The following is a 17,664-nucleotide window of genomic DNA, read 5'->3' as shown; positions in this document are numbered from 1 at the left end:
TCTGTCTCTGGTGAAGCCTCTCACCGCCCCTGAGCCTCTGGCCTGTACCCCAGTTCTGTATGCACAAATAAATAAATCTTTAAAAAAAAATTGTTCTCTGTGATAGGCTACTCATTTTTACCTGGTTGTTTCCAAATACTCATGGCATGTAGTTTTTGTTTCCTTGACTTTTGTAGTCAGCATTCTACCTGTGGAGACCTAAAACTTTGGAAAAATTCTAAGTAGCAACCTAAGTAAAGAAGCTCTGTTTTAGTTTGTAATCTAAATATTATTAAAAATTAACCCATATATCCTTGAGATTTTGCAAGAGCAAGATATTCTAGGGACTACTACAATAAAATCTCAGTTAACTAGAACTTAAGTTGACTAAATCACTCAATAATGTGTATCACTAAAATGTGTATGTAAAGAGGAAGAAGAAGTGCTAGTTCTTAGAGATCATGCAAATCACTAAAAAATGTAAAATCAGAATTTTGGTTGCCAAAATAATCTGATATAAGACTGAGTGGACACACACATATGTGACCATGTACTGTATCACCCGCCCATTGAACCACCCACCATCTGTCTGTCCATTCATCTTCTACCCATCCATTCACCTACCCAGTTACCCATCTATTTACATACCCATGTAGTCCAGGATGCTGTGCAGTGAAGATGTTTACCAATGTAGACCATAATGTAAAGACATTCTTAACAATTATGAAAGAATTCACTCAGTATTTTGATACTGAAATGCAAGAATTTTTAATTTTCTTTTTTAAACAGATAACAGTACTAAATTAATTTCCAATTAACTTCTATAAATTGGAAAATTAATAGATATCCATCTCTGTAAGAAATTTATAAATTCAGGTGGAAATACATGGGCTATCTATCTGGTAAATTAAATGGTGACAGTTAATTTACAATAATGGGAAATATTTTAGTTAAAAATTTCCCACATACTAATGCTGTTTGTATATGTATGATGAAACATCTCACACATATGTATATGTTTGATACGAACACACACACGAGGGTGTTTAGATATCTACATAAATATGTGGCTGTTTCAACTGAAGATCTTTCTGGTTCTCAGTCATTTAGAGTCTCTGTGGATTTTTTTTTAAAGATTTATTAATTTTATTTATACAGAACTGGGGTACAAGCCAGAGGTGCAGGGGCAGTGAGAGAATTCACCAGAGACAGAGTGGGGAGCAGAACAGGCAGTTAACAATGTACACTGCTGAGGGGAGCGCGAGCGGGGTCAGAAGAGGTCTGTCACGCCATGTGGATCTCCTCCCCTGCCGGGAATCAAATTCGCACTGAAGTGACTGTAGCTAGCTTGCAGTGCTGCGTCCTAACCCGTTGTGCTACCAGGGATGACCTGTTTTGGAATTTTAAGGCCTATCACTCTCCATGTTGCTGTATATTGTAAGATGTGTGACATATTTGATAGCGATAGCAAGCTCATGGTGTGGGTAATACTTGTGACTTCTGTGTTTAATAGAAATTGAGAAGACTGGAGATAAATTTTTTTTATTCACTGAATGTAAATTATACTCTGATTATTATCTTGATATACCAAGTCTTATAAACTTTTTTTTTAAAAGATTTATTTATTTATTCATACAGAACTGGGGTACAGGCCAGAGATGTGGAGGGTGAGAGGATTCACCAGGAACAGAGTGGGGCAGAACAGGCAGATCGACGAAGTACACTGCTGAGGGGAGCAGCGGGCGGGTCAGGAGAGGTCTGCCGTGCAGTGTGGTCACCTCCGGGGCAGGCAGGGAGCTAACTCATGTGGAAGTGGCTTAAGCTTCTTAGTGCAGTGCTTTAGCCCGCTGCGCCACCAGGGAGGGCCAAGTCTTATAAACTTTAAGTCTGCCTCTTAAATTGAGAATTGACTTGAAGCCTTAACAGAATAATTTTAAAAACCTACCTAATGCTAGCAAGAGAAATCAAGGCTGTCTATTGTTTGGAGTTTTCCATTGACTGATTGCCTTGAAACAGGGGACTAAATAATAGTAAAAACTATAAAATTTTATCTATATGTCCATTAATTTTAAGATGTGACATTACTACATGGTTGGTTTTAAAAGAACGACTACCTAATTATTTAAATTTTGAGATTTTTTATTTCACCACTTATACATTAATCATATTATAAGAATGGACTTATTCTCTTTCATCTCTCTAGCGAACACCATATTTTTTCCCCCTTACCACCATCCATTATACTCTTTTGACCCTTTCTCTCTCTGCCCTCCATAATCTCAGAAATCTCAGTTTAGTTATCAGTGTCTGTCAGTTTGTAATTGTTTTTTTCTGTCAATTTATTTTATTTGCTTACTTTGATTACTCACATATATAAAATAGAACAATATTTGTTTCATTTACTTTGCTTCACATAATCCCCTTGAATTTCTTCCGTTTTGCTATAAATGGTAACATTTCATCTTTCTGCTATAGTAGAAATTGTACTTTTCCACTGTGTGCATGACCACATCTTTATCCAGTCCTCTGTCAACGAGCATTCAGATTGCTTCCCAATCCTAGTGATTGTAAGTAATGCAATAAACATTTTGGAACATAAATATTTTCAACGTGATGATTTCATATTCTTTGGCTAGATATCCAAATGTGTGGTGGTTGGACCATGGTAATTCCACTTTCAGGTTTAAGTCCCGATTGCTTTCCGAATGGCTGCATCATTTACATTCCTACCAATAATGGATTAGGGCTCCTCTCTTTCCACATCCTCTCCAGTGCTTATTGTTGGAGATCTTTTTGATGGATTCCATTTTCACAGATATGAGATGTTACCTCATTATGCCCTGCATTGCTTTTATTAAAGGTGACAGTGAAAAAATTTTAGTGTATCTGTTGCCCTTCAGAATACTCTCTTTGGAAAATTGTTTTCTCAGATTGCCATTTTTTAATTAGGTTTTTTGTCCCTTTAGTGTTGTTGTTAAGTTGCCCAAGTTCTTTGAATATCTTGGATATTAACCATTTGTCGATTATATAATATGTGAAATATCTTAGTCTATTCAGTAGATACTGTCTTTTTAATCTGCTAATATTTTCTTTTGCTGTTTGAAAGCTCTTTCATTTGAGGTAGTCCCAATGGCTTATTTTTGCTTTTATTTCCCTTGCTGTAGGGGACGAGTCTCCAAAGGCATCTTTATCATTGATGTCGCGACAGGTATCACTAATGCTTTCTTCTGTGTATTTTATGTTTCAGGTCTTATATCTAAATCTTTAATCCCTTTTAAATTTATTTTTGTGTATAGACTTACTAGAGAGTGATCACCTTCATTCTTTCACCTGTATCTGTTCAGTTTTCCTTTCCTTATTTGTTAGAGACTCTTCTTGTTTTTCTAAGAATTGTTATAGCTTTTCAGGGTCTTTTAAGGTTCCACATAAATTTTAGGTTTTTTTTTTTTTTTGTAGTTGTTGCTGTTCTATTTCTTTGAAGATTATCATTGGAATATTAATGGCAATTGCATTAAATTCACATACTGCTTTCGGTAAAATACTCATTTTGACTGTATTGTCTCCCTATCCATGGACATGGAGTTTATTTCTATCTCTGTCTTGTTTATCTTTTAATAGTGTTATATAAATTTGTTGTATAAATCCATCACTGCCCGCCTTTACATTTTTAGCTGGCCTGTTAATCTTTGATGAGTTTTTGTTTTGACTTTTTAACTATTTCCAAATCAGTTTACTAAGTCATGACTCTTGGGTATCCTGCTAGCAACTGGCCATGTCACAGGACCAGATCACTGGTAACCGTAACATCAGTTCTGAAAACTGATACTCCAGCATATCATTATTAGTTAACTTGGTATTTCAAGACCTTCAGAACAGGGGTGTGAGCACTGATTATTTTGTTAAAGAAGCTAGGTGCTTGATATTTTGGCTTCAGATATCCTTGCTCGACTGCCTTTTGTACCATCTATAAGGAACTTGATTTTAAATTGTCACGATACTGTCTCATGGCTTACCAAAAGAATATGTTAGCTTTTTAGATTGGATTTTCATCTTTTTACTTTATATGTCAGTTTAAGTAATAGAATTCAATGGTAACTTCAGGTTCCATTTTACCGGTTATAGATCCCTTAATGCACTTCAACATCAGTTGCAGCTTTTAAAAAAGTTTCTTTTTATAGAGGAAAATACAGCACCTTTCCTCTGGTGTTCAAACTGTCATCTTTGATGCATCACACTAATATTATCTTGTTTTTAGAAACTTCACAGCATCTCTTTGTGACTGTTTTACATTCTTCGAGGTCTTTAGTACTTATCTTGCTACTCATTTGCCCTCAAATCCATCTGTAACCTTCTTCATTAAGTGAAAAATAGCCACAGTTAGGTGTGAATATTTAAATAGGTATTGTTTTTACTTTGCATTTTGTGCTTGTTCCTCTATATAGTTTATTTATTTAACACATTTTCCCTCTTGATTGACAGTTACTTAACAGCAAAAACAACATCTACTGGATAGTCTATAAATCTCATGGGTTGTTTATGCCCTATGGACCACAAACTACAAGTGTACAGAATTTGTTGGCATCCACTTCGATTTCTGCACTATCCTCTAATAGTAGCTGAACATACAAAGAAAAAGTGATGTTGCAATTTGCTATCCCAAACTACTCTACTCTCTGTATTTCCTATAACAAAGTCATGTATTGTGTAGCTTTGTGATAAACTTTTTGATATTTTGAAGGAGATGGAAGAGTAATAAGCCCTTCGCCTCGTAATAAATCATCATGCATCTCATCCACAACAAACGTGACAGAACTATATGGGCTGGAAATGAAAACTGCCACAAGCTCCTTATCCGCATTTGGAGATTCTACCATTCAGACACCTTCAAAGTCCAGAATCCGGCAGGGCTGCCATAGTGCTGGCCCAAGTGTATCTGGTAATAAGGGACTATCATCTCAGTTATGAGAATTAAAGTTTAGTGTTAGAAAGCAGAATTATGAAGGGATAAAGATAGCACTAGAGAAGTTCTGTACTTTCAGCCAATCTGTAAGGCAAGGGAAACATTACTTGGCACACACAGAACACATAGTTTAGGCTTGCTGAGGAAAGAAACAAACTCAGATGTAGTAATTTCAAATATGAAGAGCTTTTGAAATAATACTTTCTAAAACATATTTGTCGGTGCCAAAGTTCTCCAAATATAAGATTATTTTAGTTTCAAGATTTTAAAGTTTTTTTTCCTATTTTTCTTAATCAAGTAATTTGTATGTCATTTTTAATAGGTGATCATATTAATTTGGTGAGTTCATCAATGCCATCATTTCCCATCCTCCAGCGTTCTTCTGAAGAGAAAATTCTTTACTCAGACAGGTTGACCCTAGAAAGGTGAGGACAATTTATTTTATTTTTTGATTAGATAATACATAGACATGGTATAAGATTTGAAAGGTACGAAAGTCTCCCTCCCGCTTCTTGTTCTCCATTTACCTAGTTCTCCTACCTAGTCTAATCATTGTTACTAGTTGTTTGATTTGTCCTTCCTGGGGCTTGGAGAGGAATTTTATATCTATAAAATGTGAAAAATCTTGACTGTCCTCTAACAGAATACTAGAGCAATTCCAAAATATGATACTGATGAAAATGGATTTTAGGATAGGAAAATTTTATAATGCAATCCTTGCATGCATCTGGGCCCTTTCCAGTGAAGTTCCCCATTACCTCAGGTCCTCATCTCCTTTTAATCAATTCTTCACTCATTCTGTCCCAGTCACACTACCCCCTTGCTAGTCCCGAATATACCAAGCATGTTAACACCTCAGTACTTTTATAATTGCTGCTGCTCTTCCTGGAATTCTGGTCCTCTCCATAGTCCTAGGGTCACTCCCTTACCTTTGGGTCTTCATCAAGTGTCACCATCTCAGGGATGACCTTCCTTAGCTCTCCCTTCCAGAGCTGCAAGCCCTTCTACCCCGAGCATCTCCATCTCCCTTCTCTGCTTTTTATTTCTTCTTAGCACTTGTCAATCTCTAACGTACTGAATATTTTACTTACCATGTGTATTGTCTATCTCCTGTTCAGTTCTTATTCCCAGCACAAGAACAGAGCTCTGTACAAACATAGACTCTTATGAAAAATTTGAATCCGTGAAATGTATTTAGACTTGATCGGCATCCTTAAATTTGGGAAGGTGTCTGCAAGAACAGTGCCTATCTCAGTACTTCTGCTTAGTTTAGCAGTGCATATCTGACTCCAAATTATCATGTAACATTTGTTTTTGTAGTTGTGGAAAAGCTCTCTGGAATGCTTCATGTTTTTTGTGGGCAAAGTAACACTTAATGGCAGTAACTCATGGCATCTTTATAATGTTGTTTGTTTTGGAATTCTAATGTTGTCTAATATTTATAACTTTCATGATATTTTAATGTTTTGAGGATTTTGTGATTTTTATGTCAGTTGTTAAAAGTCTAGCTAAGAATAGGTACTTCAGCTCTTCAGTTAAATGTTACTTGATACCAACTGGAGCCAGTATTTGTAAAACTATGATGTAACAAGTTAGACACTTGTGCTATTGCTGGGGTGACTCAGGCAGTTGTGAAGCTGGTCTTCGGCAGAATGAGCCTCTTAGGGGGAAACAAATTTTGGTCAGGTGGAGACTTGCTTAGCAAGGAAAGTCAGGACCAAAGGATTTGACTCAGCGTCAAAGACTGGCAGGATGACAAAGTGTAGGCATAGTTTGGTCAGTACCAGCATAAAGTTCAGTCAAAGTTTGAGTAGTAGCAAGATACTCAGGGATCATTATTTGAGAGCCACTGGCTAACAGATCTGCCATACTTTGTAACTTCTTTTTTTATTTTTAAAGATTCATTTTTATTTATTTATGCATACAACTGGGGTATAGGTCAAAGGTATGAAAAAGGCAGATGAGAGGCTTCACCAAAAACAGAATGGGAAGCAAACAGGCATATCTACGGAAATACACTGCTGAGGGGAGCAGCAGGTGGGACAAGAGAGGTCTGCTGAGCCATGTGTGTCAGCTCCCTGACTGGAGCATGGGCTCACGTTCAGTGCTGTGGGAGTTCAGTGCTGTGGATGGCTTCATAGTGCTGAGACTTAACCCCTTGCACCCTCCTTTTCCTCAAATTTAAACCAATTTCTTTAGGGTCTATATTTTTTAACATTTTATCTTTGTTACCTATTAATATTCAGGTTATTTCCTTGTGATAATATTTTTGCTTTCTGTTTATGAGGAGGATTCTGATCACATCCATAGTTTCACTTATGCTTGTAGCCCTCTGATTTGTTTTCTTTTAAAGTTATACTAACTTGATTTTTACTGAAATGTATTTCTAATAAATATACTTATTTGGGTTGTTCATACTCCTATTGATAGAACTACATTTTCCTTGAAGACTGCTAAACATCCCATAGTAGAAACATTCCTAACTGGCTATTGTATTATACAAGTAGAATTCATAAAAGACCCAGTACATATTTATTGATATGTCACATGTAATCCATTAAAACTGTTTGCATATTGGAGGCTATGTTTGAAATATAGCTAACAGTATTCATCATTAAGATTCACCCTACCCTACATCATTCTAAATGCTTTGCAAAGTTATTGTTTGTGTTAAATCTATAAATACAAACTGAGCTTTTGAGGAAGTGATCCTTAAGATTCAGTAACAATTGTCTTACCATTAGTGTATTTCAGTATGAAATAATTTTCATCCGTATGACTAGTAGACAACTGAGTTTCTTGTTCTTCCCATGGTATCATCCAACTCAAGAGTCTGATTCTGTGAGAGACAGATGGCAAGGATATTTTCTCTGGTTATGTGACATGTGTCTTTCAATTATCTTATGTTCTTTTGCAGAAGGCAATTACAGTGAATGTTTTCTGATAAGTCAATTTTATGTGAAATAATTGATATTGGAGATTTAAAAAAAAAACATTGAGAGGTTAGGCTTAATTTTAATAATTACCCTGTCAAAGTATATTGACTTTTAGATGTATATTACAGTTAGATCTAGATAAGAAGTGATTGTGTTTATCTTTTTCTCTTCACAGGACAAATATACTAATAACAATATTTGTAAGTAGGGAGGCAGTCTACCAAATCAGAACCTTATTAACTTTTTAAAATATTTTCTAGGCAAAAGCTTACTGTATGTCCTATCATCGATGGGGAAGAACACCTTCGTTTGTTGAACTTTCAACATAATTTTATAACCAGGATCCAAAATATTTCTAATCTACAGAGGCTAATATTCTTGGATTTATATGATAACCAAATTGAAGAAATTAGTGGGCTTTCTACCTTGCAATCTCTCCGTGTCCTGCTGTTGGGGAAAAACAGGTAATTTGTAGAAAAATTTTTGTTCATTACATTTAGCAATAATGTTAAATCCTAAGGTATTTACGTGGCAACTCAATTGTATAATAGTTAAGAAGAGAGTAGTCTAATTTTTTTGAAAGATTATTTGAATGCATTAAGATTCAGTCATAATTTGTTTCATGAGATTCAGTTTTGACAGTCAAACCAAATAATATTTATTGAGTATGTATTATTTCTATTGCTTTCCAGTGCTATGTCCTAGAGTAAATAGCTGATATTGACCTAAACTTCATGTTTAAGCTTCATTTTAAACAGGCATATTCACTTTAGGTTTATATGTTCACTTAAAACTTCTCAGTGCTTGACCAAGGGTAGACGTTTGATACTTTGTGATTGTCAAATCACTGTTTCTTATTCAGATGGTATTTTCAATATGAACTTGATATTACTTCCTAGATGCACTTCCCTAGTTCCTTCTATAATCTTTTATGTAATGTAGCCTCATAATTCTTGACTTATTTCCTTGAAATTTGTGCATGACATTTCTCTGTTCTGTTTTACTGGATAGCATTTCTAGTGCCTACAATATCCAAGCTTCTTTTCTATTACCTTCTTTTTCAGCCTATGTCATGCATCTTGTATTACTTCTTTATTCTTACTAAACAATGATGTTTGATATCCTTTTTAAAGTCACATATTCAAGTTCTAGGTTCTTGTCTATTCTCTGTGGTCTTTTCTAAAAGTTGCCATCATTGTAGTTTATTACCTATTATTGGTTCACATGTTGAACTAAGCATTACAGTAGAATGAGGAAATTTAAGGGGATTATAGGATCATAGGGTACTAGAGATTGAAGTGACCTCAGGGATCAGTTCTTATTTTATAGGCATAGAAATGGAAACACAAAGTTATCTTTGCAAGCTGAATTTATGAAAGCTATATCCAATAGGAATATGCCATCAGAGCAGTTCACTGTTAAAGTAAGAAGTAAAATTAACTTTTCTTACATTTAAGGCATCTTCTTCCAGGTACACCCTGTTATCTCTCTCAGAGATATCTTTATTGCTGACCATTGGAGTTATTGGTCTGATTGTCTAGCTTTCATTTATTCTTTATGACCATTGTCTTTATGTTCATTAAGATGTTTTCCAGTGATATTTAAAATCTCCTTTCTCAGTTTTAAACATTTCATGTATGAGCTGTTTCTGATTCCTAACACCTTAACTCATCTTTCAATATATCTTTTCTTGCTTCTGGTTTTCAGCTCCCTAACTTCTCAAATAATTTGTAAATTTTTGTGTTCTAATTATTTATGCTTCAAAGGCACCAGTCTGTCTCTCCTCTAATGCCAAGGTACCTAATGCCCTCTCTGTGCCTTTACCTTGGTCAAGTAAAAGCAATATAATAGTCTCTACTGTCTCCTTCTACAGTCTCTTCTTTCTCCTACTCCTCTATCTTTTTTGTTTCTTTGCTTTTGGGCATATGGTATTTATTTTTTTTCTGCATAAAATAACTGTTAACCTGGTCTAGCATTATTGGTGTTATCGAATCAAAAAGAAAATGAGTCAGGAGACAGTTTTCTACATTTTTCCAAACTGCCTATTTCTGAGCTATCAGAATAATGCAAATCTGATACCTATTATATATGACTGTTGTTCTCCAGTCAGTTGACTTTGTCACAGCAGCAGGACTGAGAGCTTTAAAGATACAAATCTGCCCTGAGGCAGTACATTAGGCGAAGCTGGTGGAAGGTACAGGGAAGAGAGAAGCTTATCTGCCACCCTGTCTCTTCCAATTTGTCTTGGATGATTTCTTCCTCACATATGGGTAATGTGCAGGAAGTTTTCTTTCTCATACATTGCAAAGCACTGCCCTATCTTTTAGTCTAAAGCAGTGACAATACATGGCAACTGTCAACTCCAATAAAAACTTTTGTTTGGGGCCCTCCCTGGTGGCTTTGCAGGTAAAAGCACAGCTCTGTGAAACTATCCACAGCCACTGCAGAACAAGTTCACAGCCACTGCAGCACAAGTTCAATTCCTGGCCAGGGAGGTAGACCTCACATGGCACAGCAGACCTCTCCTCTCACTGCTCCCCTCAGCAGTATATTTCAATTCATCTGCCTATTGGGCTCACAACTCTGTTTCTGGTAAATCCTCTCACCACCCACACCACAACTCTGCCTGTCCCCCAATTCTTGTATATATAAACAAATAAATCTTTAAAAAAATAAAAATATTGTTCAAAAGCTAGAAAGACCCTGCCTCATATTCTGTATGTGAAGTTTATATTTTTATCAAAACACTGCCACCCTCTCTGTACCATTTCACTACTGCAATTCTTACCACCTAACTTTTCTGCCTTCTATATCCCCTGCTTATCCTTGTGAGATCTTTTGGTGTCCTCATGGTCACAGACTAATGAATAGAATTTTTTGTGCATTTTCTTCACATCATCTAACATTATAATCTAAAATTTTCAGATTCTAATCCATATTTCTTTCCCTTTTGAGTCCCTAAAGTTTCTTATTTGTGGATTTGTCTGGTACCTGAACAGATTAGCATAAATCTGATAGAGGGATCCCTTTTTTTATATTCAAAAGGGCAAGTTTGTTATAAAAGGGGAAGGGAAGTGAGGATGCTTACATGGACATAAGCGTACAGAAAGAGCTGCCCCTGAAAGGGACAGCTTTGTTAAGGAGAGGCCTGTAAAATCGCAGGTGGGCAGTCTTCAGAGTAGAGCTGCCTCTGCTGTTTTGCAAAGGGGAAAGGTTGATGAAACACTATACCTGCATAGTCACAGGTGGGCAGGGGAGACGCTGCAGATAGAGGGATCCTATCTAGCATGAGTGAGCTGCAGAAACAGACTGTGACATAGATAGAGGCCTAGAGGTGTGTAGTTACTGAGGTGCTGGGCAAGCCTTGTGTTTTTGTAGTTTTAGTTCTGTTTAATAGTAGAAGTTCTTTTTTTAAATTCTTGTCATATTTTTATTAATGTTAACATCTTCACTAGTTGGAAAATGACTAGGATTCTGCAGATTCCTCACGTGAGACCTAATCTGTCCGGTGGTCTTTTAGATTAACTAATGCCTTTATTTGCCTCTGAAGCTACAAAATTAGATCTTTTTTTAGTTTTTTATTTTGTAACAGTTTATTTTTAGAATTAGATCTTTTTTTAATGTCATTAATTAGATCTTTTTTCAGGTGCTAGGGGAGGAGAGGGAGTCTGACAAAAGCAGCTCATGAGAACAAGACATCAGGCATTTAAGTTGGTCTTGGGTTTAACTGACTAAACAACTTCTGTTTTTGTTTTTTTTCCTTTTCACATGGGCAGTCAGAATCTGAATTGAAAGTCACAAAACCAACACTAAGAAAATGCTTGAAGTCATAAAAGTTAAGGAATTTGTATATGTTGCTCAGTGGAACTCTCTGGAAAGGTGTATTGTAACTGAAGGTTTTTATGACTAAAATGATTTAAAGGTGCCAGAGTTCTGATTAATACAGAAAGAGTTTTGTTGAGTCTCTAAGTTAGAGAACCTTGGGCTAAGACAGTCTCTATTCTTTGCTTTTTTAAAAGATTTATTTATTTATGCATATAAGAACTGGGGTACAGGCTAGAGTTATAGGGTGTGAGAGGATTCATCAGAGACAGAGTGGGGAACAGAACAGGCAAATCTACTGAAATAAACTGCTGAAGGGAGCAATAGCAGGTGAGACAAAAGAGAAGCTACAAAATTAGATCTTTTTTTATTTTTTTATTTTTTAACAGTTTATTTGTCTTTCTGTTGCACCATGTGGGTTAGCTCCCTAGCCTGGGATCAAACTAGTACTACAGTGACAGTGGATAGCTTTATAGTGCTGCGACTTAATCCCTTGTGCCACTAGGGAGGCCCCAGTCTCTATTCTTTGAGTATAATTTTCAGTATGTTAAAAATTCAGTCCTGAAACATATAGAGGGTAATTACAGGCCAACATTTTAATTAATTTAGTAATGAATTAAACCAGGAGAATGACAAAGCTTGTTAAAAGTAGGGTAAGAGAAACTGATATAAAGTTATCATTAAGAATGCTGGAATAAGATTATAAATTTAGAGTTTTGACAAGATAATGGCAAAGTCGACATTGGGCTAGCTGCCTCCAAATATTTACAGCCAAAATACTCCTAAATAAAAACAGTGCCCCTGAGTGATGAATGGATGACTGTTACCTATTTTAAGAGCAATGACATGGTGGACTAGGGCCGATAAAACTAATTAATCCATGTTTGGAGAGATACTAGGGCAGTGGAGTACATCTCATGAGAAAGAGGCATGGCTGCCTTATGTAGCCTCTCTGCTGCCCTTAACTCAAAGGTACATGCCCACATCAAGGACTGTAAAATCAGGAAACTATACTGGAGAGAGGGGGTGCACAAAGTTGGCATGCAGGACAAAAATATACCATTGTAGATCAATAGGATTAGGAATGTTGAGTGCTAATTGTTGACTTGAGTCTGTGGCTTTCAAAAGAGAAGTTGGAGCCACGCTGTCGCTGTCAGGGCCAGATTGGATCACCTGTGTCTATATACAAGTGACTATTATTTTCAGCCTGTGTTTGTGATACATGAAATACCAGACTCATTCACACTCAGGGCCAAATGCAAGGTAACCAAAAAAATACTGTTATCAACTAGAGTTTGAACCACCTGAATTTTAACAATAGCATAAACACCCTAAGATTCTAATCAAAAGGCAAAGAGACAGTTCCTGGACTAGTGACACTGTCTCAATTTTAATACCCATCTGGTGCTGCATTTATTGCTCACAAACATCTTAGATATTGAAATGGACAAAAATTGAGATTTTTGGCTGGGGAGTTGACCTAGAGGAGAGTATTCCTGGGATCCCTATTACACAATTTGTTTAACCACACTACTATAGGACATTTGAAGACTCGTTACTTACTGGAAGCATCCATTTAGTGTCCCAGTGCTCTTATTGACACCAGTGCCCTGTTAATCTGAACAGATGCAGGGGCATTGGTCAATGAAAAAAATGACATCTAAGATTCTGGGTAAAATACTCAGGAGGCTTGTAGGAAGCATGTAAAGTGTTAATCAAGAGAAGAAATAAAAGCTCCTTATTGCAACAAAAAATAAAGAGATAGAAGAACATACCACAAATTCAGGAGCTAAAAAAAGTCCCAAGAAAAAAATCCAGGAGAACTGAAGGATATATCTGAGGAATTTATGCTAACAGTTGTAACCATGCTTGGTGAATTACAAAAAAGCAATGCATGATCAAAAACAGGAACACAATAAAGATTGAGCAAATATGAGACTACTACAAATAGAATTAGTGGATCAAAAATATAATTTAATTAAAAAATACTGCAGATGACATCAACAGTACCCAAATGCAAGTAACAGAGGGAGTCCATGAACTTGAATACAAAGTGATGAACAGCCTACAAATAAAGAGAAAAAATAATGAAAATGAAAAACAGCCTGAGAATTCTTTAAGATTAACTATATGGAGAGAATGTATAGTGATCTCTATATCTACACATAGTAAATAAATTAAAATGAATTATGCCTTAGCATGTTTTGTTCACAATAGATATGAATACATCCCCAATTCTGCTCATTCTGATTTTCAGAATCAAGAATATCTCGAATCTGGAGAATCTGAAAAGCTTGGATGTCTTGGACCTTCATGGAAATCAGGTACTATAAAATCCTTTCATTTCATTGTTTTTTGAAAAAATGTCTGGCAAATTTGATACTGTGAAAGTTTTAAGAATTATGCTTGTGTTGAATTTTTCCAGAGTTATCTTGCTGATTTATTGAAATTCCTAAGGTATTACATTTATTTATATAGCATTTTGTAATACTAAAGTGGTCAGTAGTAAATCACAGGTAAAATTTATGAAACATTTGGAATCCTTATGACAATTTTTAAAAGTCTTTTATTAATTTATCTTTAAAATATATGTTACTTGACCTAAATCCAGGAATTAGAATATACAAATGTTCTAATTAAGGAAAACTCCAGATTTCACATTATCATCCCTTTGTGGATTAATTTGGTTTTATGACATATGTGTGTGTCTAAATGAGATGTTGCTTAGTAATATTATATTTTAATTTAAAAAGATGTCCAAAGAAAAAAGATGTCATACTTCTAAGAATATTTTTGTACATGTTTATTCCATGTGCCATCTTCATTCAAGGGCATAATTCCAGGAGTGAAACTGATGGGTCACAGGTTACTTAACTATCTAGCTAAATTATAATGCAAGTTTCTTTCCCAAATGGTTGTATGGGTTTATACTTAGATCAAAAGTACACCTCCTTTTCAACATTTAGAATTGTTGGAGCTGTTACTCTTTTTTTTTTTTTAAGTTAAATTGTATCAAGTGGTGTCTCCTGGTGTTTTTGATTTTTATTTCCCTGATTATTATAAATTTCAGCTTCTTAGCCTGTTGTCAATTTTCTTCCTGTATATCTGTCTGTGTTAATGTTTTAATTTCTCACTCTACTTTCTTAAAAGAGTATCTTGGCCTTTCTCTTTTAACTCTTTTACCTTCCATTTAAATTTTAGTCTTTGAAATATATTTATTTATGAATAGCTATGTGAACTAAACACTAAGGTAAGGCCTTTCCTGAGGTAGTAACTACAATTTGGGATGATCCAAAATCGGTCTGTTGATGAGTAAGATCTACCATTGCTGCTTGTAATAGGTCTGATGCAAACCTCGTATGGATTTCTCCAGGCTTTCTAGTAGATATTACTCCCAACTGTTTTGGTGTAAAGCTAATTTCTTATGCTTATAAGCACTGAATTATAGCTGAGGGTTGAGGGTAGCAGTTATACCTGTGAAGCGGTAAGAAGAGACCTCAATATGATTCCAAGCCCCACTGTAGTGACATAGCAAACAGCAAGCACAACGGATGAGTTTTTTCCACATGATATAGACATGTAGGGGTCCTTATGGAAGATTACATAAACCTTTTAACGTAACATTGAAATAACAATGGTACATCTGGAATTAAGGAGGGGACTTAGTGTCATTCCTTTTCCTTGCCTTTCTCTCAGAAGTAGGTCTTGCTTGGTTAAAATATTGTGAGCTTATTATACTTTGGGCTCAAAGTAAGTGTCTGTTTGACAGGCAGTAACTACACTTTTTACATCTTCAGGGGATATGGCACAGTAGTGGGCTCTTAGAAATGGCCCAAATGATGGACATATTGATTATATGGTAAAATATGTATTGTGGAAAAATAAAATATATTCCTTTAATTTTCATAAGCTAAATGTCTTCATACCATCTGAAGAGGGGAAATTGGAAATCAATTTTTAAATGTCTTCATATAATCTTTTTGTTGAATCAGTTTATTTTTAAGGTTTTTCATAGCATGAATATCTGAGATTTATGCCTATTAACCATTACTTTATCAATTTTTAACAGATTACCAAAATAGAAAATGTCAATCATCTGTGTGATCTGAGAGTTTTGAATCTTGCCAGGAACCATTTAAGTCATGTTGATAACCTTAATGGACTGGATTCACTAACTGAACTGAACCTGAGACACAATCAAATTACTTTTGTGGTGAGTATTAAAATGGAATCATGATATATTTTCTGGTCTTTATTTTAAAGATATGAAAAAAATATCATGGTGTTGCCTTATTCCAAAATGGAATCTAAGACAATTCAGTTTATTTTTTCTGAATTTAAGTTATGGATATAATTACAAGCTTTGTAGCAATTTGATTTTGAAATTTTAAACTTGTTTTCTGTCTCTTAAGAGATAAATATGAAATTAAAAACAAAATGGAAGTATGGTTGATAAATGAATCATGTACTGTAAATTATGCACTTCCTATAATTGTCTTCATTTGGAGTCGCTTTTTGTGTTTTTTAAAAACATCTTTAAATACCTTTTGTTCCTTAATCTCCTTTCTATTACTTTGTACCTGCCCATCTATCTGTGACTGACCTTTCAATCAGTCAACTAGCATTTTTGATATTTGTTGTTTTAATGTCTAATAGATCCTCTATTTCTACATTCTTAACATTGTCCCAGAACTTCTGTTCTTTTCATTTTGCTTTTCCACTTTGTGATCAGATGTTCCTTGCCTTCTGTGCAAGTATGTTACCTAATTTGCTATTTTTGTTGTTGGAGCACTGGGATTTAGTTTTGTGTGGTTTCTCTTCTTAGTTTATCTTGGCATGAGTTGGGGGCAGAATGGCAGTTGCAGGCTTAAATAGTCTATCTCAGTTTGCCTAGTGAAGATGGTCACGCCTACCTCCTCTCCTTTCTCTCCACTGCAAGTTCTGTTTGGTGTTTTAGTTGTCTTAACTTTCTACTCTGCCTCCCTGCTGCTCTTTCCTGCCTTGGGTCATGACCTATGAAACTTGGGACTTCTGGGTTGAGGGGCTACCATGTGATGGAGCCCAGCCTGACTCAGCCTGGCATCTCTTTGATATCTTCTGGGAGGAAGGAGCAAGTTTTCTTTGCCTGCTATGGTTGTGGAGTTCCCATGTTCCACTTTCTCCAAGCGAATTCTTAGTGTCCCAGAGAGTGCCTTTGTGCCTTGGATAGCCACCCCCTACTAAGTTAGTGTGAGTGGTTGAGTTTCACAACTTTTAGAGTGAGTGGAGTGAAAAGGGCAGGCTCACTCTGTAGTTGCCAAAATAAGAAAAGCATTACTTCCGGGGGTAGAAGGATGTTAGTACCTTTTGTGCTGAGTAAAAGTGCCATCCTTTTTTATAGTTCTATAGCAGTTATTAGCCATCTCCATAACAAAACACCCACACTCTCCATCTCTCTGACAGATTTTGTTTGGGAAACAGATCCTGAGGCTCCAGTTAATGGTTTCTCAGGCAGCCGCTCTGTACATGGTGTGTGTGTGTGTGTGTGTGTGTGTGTGTGTGTGTGTGTGTGTGTACATGCATGGGCGAGAAAAGGGAGGAGATTGGGGTGGAATGGGTTTGTTGATGTTCCAGGAAAAGCTATTGAGTAGACAGACATTTAATTACACGTTCACCTGAGTTAACCTCAGTCCAAGCCTGTTCTTTGTACTGATTCTGAGCATGGAATAAGATGGCGTTCTGTCAGAAAAATCACTGTTTACAGCATACTGTCTCTCTTTATGAGGTGTAACTTTCTCTATTCAGGGTTATCATTTAACCTGAGGTTCATTCAAAAGTGTTGATTTGTTAATTATAACTTTTTTTTTTAAGATTTATTTATTTGTGCATACAGAACTGGGGTATAGGCCAGAGGCTCAGGGGCGGCGAGAGGCTTCACCAGAGACAGAGTGGGGAGCAGAATAGGCAGATCGACGAAGTACACTGTTG

General features: G+C 35.9%; 1 protein-coding gene across 4 annotated transcripts in view; it reads left to right on the top strand.

Annotated features, from left to right (window-relative positions):
• LRRC49 (leucine rich repeat containing 49) overlaps positions 1–17,664 on the top strand; it is a 95,354-nt gene that overhangs the window by 4,482 nt on the left and 73,208 nt on the right. For 2 of the 4 annotated variants that reach the window (XM_004687626.2, XM_012728758.1), the window contains exons 4-8: positions 4,718–4,915; positions 5,262–5,364; positions 8,136–8,339; positions 13,955–14,021; positions 15,767–15,910. In XM_004687626.2, coding sequence (XP_004687683.1) covers positions 4,718–4,915; positions 5,262–5,364; positions 8,136–8,339; positions 13,955–14,021; positions 15,767–15,910 — 716 coding nt within the window. The remainder of the gene's footprint in view (positions 1–4,717; positions 4,916–5,261; positions 5,365–8,135; positions 8,340–13,954; positions 14,022–15,766; positions 15,911–17,664) is intronic. The other 2 variants (XM_004687628.2, XM_012728759.1) reach the window with 1 other exon arrangement.

The sequence above is a fragment of the Condylura cristata genome, unplaced genomic scaffold (assembly GCF_000260355.1).
Source record: "Condylura cristata isolate star-nosed mole 26May11 unplaced genomic scaffold, ConCri1.0 scaffold00023, whole genome shotgun sequence".
NCBI lineage: Eukaryota > Metazoa > Chordata > Mammalia > Eulipotyphla > Talpidae > Condylura > Condylura cristata.
The sequence above is the reverse complement of the archived record's forward strand: the minus strand, read 5'-3'. Positions and strand labels throughout refer to the sequence as shown.